Source organism: Theropithecus gelada, chromosome 1, assembly GCF_003255815.1.
Source record: "Theropithecus gelada isolate Dixy chromosome 1, Tgel_1.0, whole genome shotgun sequence".
NCBI lineage: Eukaryota > Metazoa > Chordata > Mammalia > Primates > Cercopithecidae > Theropithecus > Theropithecus gelada.
In genome coordinates this window covers 42,060,461-42,070,325 of record NC_037668.1, presented here as the reverse complement: position 1 = coordinate 42,070,325, position 9,865 = coordinate 42,060,461, and the positions used below count along the sequence as shown (strand labels likewise).

Sequence of the window (9,865 nt, the reverse complement as noted above, 5' to 3'; positions counted from 1 at the left end):
CTCCATACACCATCCCCATTCCCTGCCCTTCCCAAGGGAGGAAATAGATCTGTAAGTGGGGACAAAGTCTTTCTCCCAGGTGCACCTGATTTGAGGTTCTCTGCAAAGACTCAAGAGCAATGGACTGATGAGAATTTCAAGTCTGGAAATGACTCAAGAGCCAGAAACTCAAGACACCTTAGGCAAGGAAGGGGATTTTCCATGTGCCGGGGCCAAGGGGAATGTTCGGGCTTGGCTCCAACGTGTCAATATGCTATTGATTCCCAGAGATGTTGCGGGGAGAGGGAAGGTGGGGAGACAGGGGTGGTACTGAAGGGGAACTCGGCCTCCTCCTGAAGGCCTTCCTAAGGCTGACCCCTGGGTCAGACAAAAGTCCCCATAATGGCAAAAGACAACTCAAGAAGCTAAAAGCAGGGTCAAGGAGCTCTTGAAAAATTGCATAGTAGGAGAGGCCCCACCCCAACAGGAAGGCTGAGCTGCAAAACACGGTCCCAAGAGCTGCATCCAAGTATCATCCCAAAGGACAGCGTGGAGTCGGCCGCCTTCCTGCCGCCTCGGGGTTCAGGACCCTTGTTTGAAGACCACTCGCGCACCCGCACGAGAACACGTGAACACACACGCACGCACACATGCACACACGCACACATGCACGCACGCACACATGCACGCACGCACATGCACTCCCTTTCTCTCGCAGGCTCACACAACTGGGATAGGTCGGTACTCCCTGCAGGGCAGACTGCCAGTCCCTTTGGCTTCACTGATTCCAGGTCACTTCAGGTGCTGAGGAGAAAAAGAAAATAAAAATAATAACGGTGAGCGCATATTCAGTGCCGATCACGGTGGTCCACGCGTTATTGCGCTTAATTTTGTAATTAAACTGTTTATTGAAACATACCGTACATACAGCAAAAAGCGCAGCTTGATGAATTTTCACAGTGAATACATCTGCAGAGCTGGCACCCAGATGAAGAACCAGAACATGACAGTTGTTCATCAGCCCCCAAACCGTGACCCATACATGAACCCTCCTGCCCTCCGGAAGAACCACTGTCCTCACCTCTAACACCGTAGACTGATTTCACCCATTTTTTAAGTTAAATAAATAGGGTCAATCAGTACATCTCCTCCTGTGTCTGGCTTTTTCCACTGAGTGTTTGTGAGAGTCACCCATTCTGCACGTGTGGTTGATGTTTTCAACCTTGTTGTTGTGTAGTGTGCTACTATAGAAATACACCACCTCTATCCATCTACTACTCTGCTGATCCACTACTGGGAACTTCCAGTTTGGTGCCATGTGAGTCATGCTGCTAGAACATTCTTGTATGTGTCTAGAAGACACGTATGGTACATATATGTATGCATTTCTGCTGAGCGGAAGTGCTGGGTCATAGGACGTTCATAGATAATATATCAGCATTCTTGTAGGTGTTTCCTGGTGCACGTGGGTACATATCTGCTGAATGTGTCCCCAGCAGTGGGACTGCTGGGTCCTGAGGCACCCACGTGTTCAGCATCAGTTGGCACTGCCAAACAGTCTTCCAAAGTGATGGTACTCCTGCTTAATTTCCTTTGGATGTTCACAACAACCCTCATGCCAGGCAACACAGATCCCCATTTTATATGAAAGAAATGGAGGCTCAGAGAGGAGAAATAACTTGTACAAGTCTGCCGATGATGAGCAGCAGAGGTGAGGCTTGAACCCAGGTCAGGCTCATTCACTCCAGCATCTGTGTGCTCTTCCAGTCGGGAGGGGATGGCTGTTCCCGCATGGTTCCTCCGCAGAAACCACATTTACAGTGCTTAGTCCAGAGCTGAAAATATGGGTGAACCTTTAGTAATGTTCACTAAAGACCAGGTGCAGTGGCTCATGCCTGTAATCCTAGCACTTTGGGAGGCTGAGGTGGGCAGATCATTGGAGGTCAGGAGTTTGAGACCAGCCTGGCCAACATGGTGAAACCCCAACTCTACTAAAAATACAAAACTTAGCCAGGTGTGGTGGTGGGCGCCTGTAATCCCAGCTACTCAGGAGGCTGAGGCAGGAGAACCCCTTGAACCCGGGAGGCAGAGGTTGCAGTGAGCCAAGACTGCACCACTGCACTCCAGCCTGGGCGACAGAATGAGACCCTGTCTCAAAATAAATAAACAAATAATGTTCACTGCATTGGGTTGAATTGGCTGGGCCAAGTTCAGGGATACAGTTCTCTTGCCCAGTGGACCTGGTCACTACTGCTAAAAATAACTACTGCTATTATTGTTACTACAGTTAATAATGTAACATTTCAATAATAATAAAACCAGTTTTTTATGGAAGGCTTATTGCATACCAGGCACTTTGCTAAGGGCTTTTCATTCACTAAGCTATGCAATCCTCTCAACAAACCCATGACAGAGGTATTATTATTATTAACCCATTTCGCAGATGCGTGAATTGAAACACAAAGGAGTGAAGTAGCCACTGAACGCATAGCTCCAGACACTGTGCACCTAACCACTACGCTATGTTCATTTCAATTCCCCAAAATGTCTCGATGGGGCTGGAAAGGGCTGTTTGCAGGGAGTGGGACACTGTGCACCGAACCACTACGCTATGTTCATTTCAATTCCTTGAAATGTCTCCATGGGACTGGAAAGGGTTGTTTGTGGGGAGTGGGATGTCTTCAAGAGAGGGCGTGTCCCTTCCCAGAGGACGCCCGCTTATGCAGCAGACTGGCCTGTCTGCCTGTGCCTATGAGCCAGGGCAGGGGGAAGAAAAGGAAGCAGAGGCGGGGCCAGCTATGGAGTGGCTGCATTCCCTTGGCCTGGCGTAGCCAGCAAGTGTGGGTCTCCCCTGGGTCATGTGGGATCCATTAAAGAAGCTATCTTGCCAGTCCCCCACCGAGAGGGCAGCCCTCTGGGGAGGTCACAGCCACAGGAGCTGGGGGCTGGACCTGAGGTGGAGGGGAGCTCTCATACCAGGGAGATGGGCCAGGATGGCCAACCTCCACATACCCCACTCCCAGGACCCCAGGAGAGAGCCCCGGTCAGAAATCCTGCCCACAGAGGGCCCTGAGGCTGCCGGTCTTAGCCAAAGGAGCAGCAACAGCCGAGAGAAGGATCACAATGGTGGCCAGACAGGTGAGAGGCTGTCCCTTCCCTGGGCCTCTCGCTGAACCCCTGGGGTGGGAAAGACGCAGGGTGAAGACAGGATGTGCAAAGGAAGCCTCCCTACAGACGAGGCAGTGCGGCACTTTTCTGCACTTAAAAGTGAACAGAAACCTCTTGGCTTTGTGTGAGCCACAGTAAAGGGGGTGCCGCAGAGACTGGTGAAAGGCAGTGCTGGCCAGAGATCACGCTTCTCCGTGTTCATTCTTCCTGCATTCAGACCGTCCGGGAGACGGGTGACGAAGCCTTGAATTCGGAATGGGCAAGAGCAGGCAAAGCAGCCAAGGCCGTGAGTCCTTCAAGAAGGTCAATCTTTTCTCTGAACAAAACCCACACGCACACACAGTTTTGCATGAAGGAGGCACGGTCCACTTAAAGGTCCAGGATCCGTCCAGGGAATCAGGAGACCAGAGTGTTGATACCAGTTCTGCCACACGCTCCTTCATGTCAGTTTCCGTCTCTGTAAAATGAGGGCTTGACCTGCACACCTTCCTGAGCTAAAAGACTTGGCTGTGGCATTTTGATAAATCTGGAACTGTGTTAAACAGTGCTATGGACTGAACTGTGTCCCCCTAAAACCCTGATGCTGAAGCCCCAACCCCGCCATGTGATGGTATTTGGAGGTGGGGCCTTTGGGAGGTGATTAGGGTTAGATGAGATCATGAAGCAGGGCTCATGATGAGATGAGTGGACTTCGAAGAAGAGACACCAGAGAGCTTGCTCTCCCCCAGGCCCCGGCCACGTGAGGACACCACAGTAAGGTGGCCGTCTGCAAGCCAGGAAGCAGGCCCTCACCAGAACCGGGCTATAGTGGCACCCTGACCTGGTACTTCCAGCCTCAAGAACCATCAGGAAATAAATTTCTGTTTAATATTTAAAGCCACGCAGTCAGTGGTATTTTGTGATGGCAGCCTGAGCTAACTAAGGCAAACAGTATAAAGAAGATTTTTTTTTAAATTATTTTAAAAATAATAAAAGTAGCACATGCTTGGTGTAAGTACCAATTTATAAAATGGAAAAAAAGCTACCTAAGATTTTAAGGAGCAAGTTTCAGTCACTTAGACATGAAACTGCTCAGTTTGGAGCCTTCGTTGTTGGTGAGCAAACAGAGACTGTAAGATGCAGGGGCAAACGACGTTAGGTCTCTCTTCATTTGATTGCTTAGCTTGGGAAACTGTATGCGTTTTTAGAGAAGGAAAAAGAAGGCCACCACCTAGGACAGTGCCTGGCCCTGGGGCACAGCCTAAATTCATAAGGCTTGGCAAATGCTACATACATTTCATCTTCGTCATGGCCAAGCCTGCAGTGGCCAACAGAAATGGCCCAGTCTGTTTCGGAAGGAAGCCAGCCCAGTTGCACCTGGCTCTCCCTCCAGCTGCAGAGAACACCTGCTCTGGGGTGGAAGCAATTCCCCGGTGCCCATCAACATAGAAGGTTCATGCAGCAGCCTTGGCCACAAAGAGGATGCTGGACACAAATGGTTCCCAGAGTTGGAATTGCTCATCCTGGCATGGTCTCTCATTTTCCAGAAGACTCTAGCCACGTCCTATGTCTCTTCTCTTGGGGCATCAATTTTTCCATCTATAAAATGGGAGGTTCATCTCCCAGGGCCTCCGAGTTCTGTACTATCTTAGAGACCATTTCAACGCTGTTCCATGAGACTCCAGCTCAGGGTCTAGTCTCCAGGTTCCCCTGTCAGGGAGCAGCTGGCCCCAGAGAGACAGGTTCAGTTCCAGCAGCAGACAACAGACTCTCTGGGGAAGAGTGGATTTTATTTTTGCTCCCCTCCCCAAACCCCAGAGGAATAAAGCCAAGCCAGAAACTCCAACTGCTTTAGAAAGAGAGAAGTAAACAGCCAGGCGCAGTGGTTCATGCCTGTAATCCCAACACTTTGGGAGGCAGAGGCGGGCAGATCACAAGGTCAGGAGATCAAGACCATCCTGGCCAACATGGTGAAACCCCGTCTCTACTAAAATACAAAAAAAAAAAAAAATTAGCCGGGCGTAGTTGCGGGTGCTTGTAGTTCCAGCTACTCAGGAGGCTGAGGCAGGGGAATCTCTTGAACCTGAGAGGTGGAGGTTGCAGTGAGCCAAGATCGTGCCACTGCGCTCCAGCCTGGCAACAGAGCGAGACTCCATCTCAAAAAAAAAAAAAAAAGTGAGGTCTTGGGGAGGGAGGGCAGGGAGAAGGAAGAAAGGGTCTTCTCTTCCTGGCATAACACAAAAGACCTCAGAGTTTCAGAATTCAGCCCATTCTTGCCTTGAACTACACTCATTCCAAACGACCCTGGCTTGTTTTAACCCCTGCCTTGTGTTAAGCAGGCATCCCCAAACCTAAGTGTGTCCCAGAACCCAGGGGGTCATCTGCTAGTGCACGTTCCCTGGTCACACCCACTAGGATGGGCCCGTGAAAACAATACCCACCCACAAATACAAGCAGGGCTGTGGGGGGTGGTGGCCAGTCCCCTCTCCCATTAACCCTGTATTCAGCGTCTGTGCTGTGCCAACCACTTCCATGCTGGGTATCTCACCGGGCTGATGTGACTTCCCACAGAGATGTGAACTCGGGATTTTTTTTTTTTTTTTTTTTTTTTTGAGATGAAGTCTCGCTCTGTCACCCAGGCTGGAGTCCAGTGGTGTAATCTTGGCTCACTGCAAGCTCCACCTCCCGGGTTCAAGCCATTCTCCTGCCTCAGCCTCCCACGTAGCTGGGACTACAGGCGCCAGCCACCACGCCTGGCTAATTTTTTTGTATTTTTAGTAGAGACGGGGGTTTCACTGTGTTAGCCAGGATGGTCTCCATCTCCTGGCCTCGTGATCCGCCCACCTCGGCCTCCCAAAGTGCTGAGATTACAGGCGTGAGCCACCGCGCCTGGCCGAATTCGGGATTTTTTAACGGGGTTTGGCTCTACTCATACTATAGTCCAGTAATTGGGATTTGAGCCTTTTTGGCCATTTTGTATACTTGGAACTGGACTCTGAGATCTGTATTTATAACAGCATCTTAGATCTTCTGATGTGTGAGGTCCTCTGATCACACTTTGAGATGCTGGCCTTGGAGACACAATGAATGCAGTCGTGTGGTGTCACCAACAGGGAGGGCCAAGCCTGCTCATCGGTCACCAGCAGAACCCAGGTACTCCACAAATGAAAAGTCTGGTTTCCACGTTTTTATCCAACAGAAATCTTAGAGTGACTCCACGCTTTTACTATCAGAAAACCTAGGAAGAGATGGTTTTGGTCCAAAAGAAATCTGAGTTTTCTATTTCATGGATTAGGACAGATTACATATCCCTTATCTGAAATGCTTGAGACCCAAAATTTTTTGGATTTGGGATTTTTTTTGGATTTTGGAATATTTGCATATACACTTACTGGTTCAGCATCCCTAATCCAAAAATCTGAAATCTGAAATGCTCCAATGAGCATTTCCTTCGAGTGTCATGTCCTTACTCCAGTTTCAGATTTTGGGGCACTCCAGATTTTGGATTTTTGGATTAGGGTTACTCAGCCTGTATTATTTTTACTTTCAAATACACTGTGAGAATAGGAACTCTGCCATCTTTTCTGGGCATAAGGCCTCTGAGGCAATTGAGATCTGAGTATAATTAGTATTTTTATCATTATTACTCCAGTAATGACTTACCTAGTGCTTACTATGTGGCTGGCACTCTTCTAGGTGCTTTGCACATTTGACACTGGTAATTCTCACAAACACCCTATAAAGTAGGTACTATTGTAGTGCCCACTGTACAAATGTGGAAACTGAGGCTCAGAAAGACTAAGTAATTCGCTTGAAGTTCGCAGCCAGGAAGTGGCAGAGCTGGGATATGAAACAGGTGGTCCAGAGTCGGCACTCAGCCACGTGCCCTCCTGGAGGGAGACCCTGCACCGTGCCTGGTACACACAAGCAATCACGCCCACCCCTTTCTCTCCTTCCCTCCCCACCCAAGACTCAAGTCCACACCCCCTCGACACCCAGACCCACCCACACAGTGCCAGAAGCTGTTCCGTCCTGCCTCGTACCTGTCAGGGAGCAGGCAGAGTGTCTACTCTTTGAAGAATGGTCCCTGGAACTGGGCTGCAGCCGGGGCTTTGGCCTTCCTACACTGCCTGGTGATGTACGGGGCCGCTGGTGGAGAGCATCGGGATGCCAAGCGGAGGCTGTAGCTGTGTAGGAAGAGGAACAACACACATTGTCATCAGGAGCCCAGCCCAGTGCCCTAGACATTGCTGGGGGGCTTCCTTAGTGCTGGTCACCACTTCCCAGGCCTGGGCAGGACTGCACTTCCTGGACGCCTTGAGGCCAGGTGCCTGGCGTCAGCTAACAGGACATGGGCTTAAACCACCAATGTGTACTTCTCCATGTCCGATCCACCAATTCTCTCCCCTCGGAGGTGACTGCAGAAGCACGGGCAAGAGGAGTGCCCACTGGGCTGGTTCTGAGACACCATGTTGGGCAGCGCCGTCTGGTGACCCCCAGTGGATATGCAGGTGAGCCAGAATGATTCCGATTGCATCAGAACAACGGCTTTGCCCTTCTCTGATTCTATTTCCCCATGGGCCTCCCTGTTCTCCCCTCCTGCCAGGCCCCAACACCCATAAGGCAGAAAGCATCTGGGGAGGTTACTGTTATCAAAGTACAAACACACCTGCACATGGGCTGGGTTGTGGGGGATGGAGGCAGGTTCCCTCCCTGCCCTTAACCCCACCCTCCACATCTATCCTGTGCCAAGCACTTCCATGCTGAGTATCTCACGGGGGTGACGTGGCTTCCCAAAGAGGTGAATCTAGGATTTTGGGGGGGCATGGTTTTGCCCTATTTGTACAAAAAAAGCTCCCCCACCCCACCCCAATAAATGGGATTTGATTTTTTCAGAAGGGCCTTTAAAAAATTTATTTGAAAGATAGATGATTCACACCATTATTCCTCTCCTTTCCTCACTCAGCTAACTCGTCCTTCTGTCCCATATCCCAACTGGGATGTTACCTCCTCCAGGAAGCTTTCCTTCTTTAACTCCTGGGTGGGGTGTTCCTCCAACAGGCCCCTTACGTGTCCCCATCCCAGCACTTGTTACACTGAATTAAAAGCCCAGAATAAGGTGTCTGCCTTTCTCATGAGCCCTGAGATCCCAAGGTCAGGATCTTTGTCTCGTTCATTGTTGTATCCCCAGCTTGGCACAATAAAAATAAACATCCGGCCAGGTGCGGTGGCTCATGCCTGTAATCCCAGCACTTTGAGAGGCTGAGGTGGGTGGATCACCTGAGGTCAGGGGTTCAAGACCAGCCTGGCCAACATGGTGAAACCCTGTCTCTACTAAAAATACAAAAATTAGCCAGGCGTGGTGGTGGATGCCTGTAATCACAGCTACTTGGGAAGCGGAGACAGGAGAATCGCTTGAACCCAGGAGGCAGAGGCTTCAGTGAGCTGAAATTGTTCCATTGTACTCCAGCCTGGGCAACAGAGCAAGACTCCATCTCAAATAAATAAATAAACAAACAAACATCCACTGAGTAAGAGTGATACATACAGGCTCACTGCGTGTCCAGAACTGTGCTAGGCATTTTCCACAGACAAACAATCTAACTCTTCACACAACCTACCCAGGTGGATACTGTTATTATCCTTCATTTACAGATGAGGAAACTGAGGCACAGAGAGCCTGTCACCTGTCTGCCTCTCTAGATGGAAGAATGGAAAGTGAGGGGGGCCTCTGGACAAGGCGGCCCAGGTCAGAGGAGGTGGGAGGCCAGGCAGGTAGGAAAGCAGGAGGGACAAACACGCCCAGAACCCCACCTGCTCTGGTTGTTTGCAGAGCCAGCTCTGCCTGAGGGAACAGGAGATGGGAATGGAGTCCAGCTCAAAGCTGGCACATGGTAGAGCTCACATCAGTGGCTCCCAATCAGGGCACACACTTGGTAATGTCTGGAGACACTGTTGGCTTTCACACCTGAGAGAAGGGTGCTGCTACTGACATCTGGAGGGTAAGGCCAGGGGTGCTGCTAAACCTCCTACAGTGACCAGGACAGGCCCCCGCAACAAAGATTTAACCAGCCCCAAATGCTGATAGTGCCAATGTTGGCAAGGGAGCCCTCAATCAATATTAAAATACGCAAATGTATCAACAGATGAGCAAATGTAGAAGGTGCCGGAGAAAAGCCTTAGACAAGACGAAGAGACCTGCTGTGACGGGGGAGACGAGTGAGCCTCCCCCGAGGGCCTGGCTCTCCGTCAAGGTCAGGGCTGCCCCTGTTTGAATTCCTCCCCCGTGCTGTGCAGCCAAGGCCCACGGTCAGCTCAGTCTACTCGCCTGTGCAGGAGTTAAGGAAGAAACGGAGGCCCCACGCTTCATGCAACTGTGCTCCTGACGGGCCACCAAGGCCCATGAGGGGGCCTGAGGTGGGGGGCTGTCTCTGCAGCTAGTGGCCACCCCCCACCCCCATTCTAGCTGGCTGTGCCCCAGGAGACCCAACCTGGGAGAAGACAGCCAGCTGGGAGGCTGCTGGAGACATGGACTCCTATGTCCTGTTGGGGAATAAGAAACAGAGCTGGCAAAGAGCAGGTCCCCTCCCTACGACGTCACCCTTCCTAGGGAAATGTCTACAGTGGTGTAGCAAGACCAGCAGAAGCTTTGGAGGCAGACATGCCCTGCACCATCAGCACCCAGCTTCTCCTTCTCTCTGTTATTAAATATCCAAAAGCCAATCACACAAAAATAACA

The 9,865-nt window shown here is 50.7% G+C and overlaps 1 protein-coding gene across 1 annotated transcript in view; it reads right to left on the bottom strand.

Annotated features, from left to right (window-relative positions):
* Positions 1-695: 695 nt before the first annotated feature.
* Positions 696-9,865, bottom strand: part of PRDM2 (PR/SET domain 2) — a 126,803-nt gene continuing 117,633 nt past the window's right edge. The window contains exons 9-10 of the mRNA XM_025402686.1: positions 7,170-7,313; positions 696-783 (exon numbers count right to left, since the gene is read on the bottom strand). Coding sequence (XP_025258471.1) covers positions 7,193-7,313 — 121 coding nt within the window. The 3' untranslated portion in view covers positions 696-783; positions 7,170-7,192. The remainder of the gene's footprint in view (positions 784-7,169; positions 7,314-9,865) is intronic.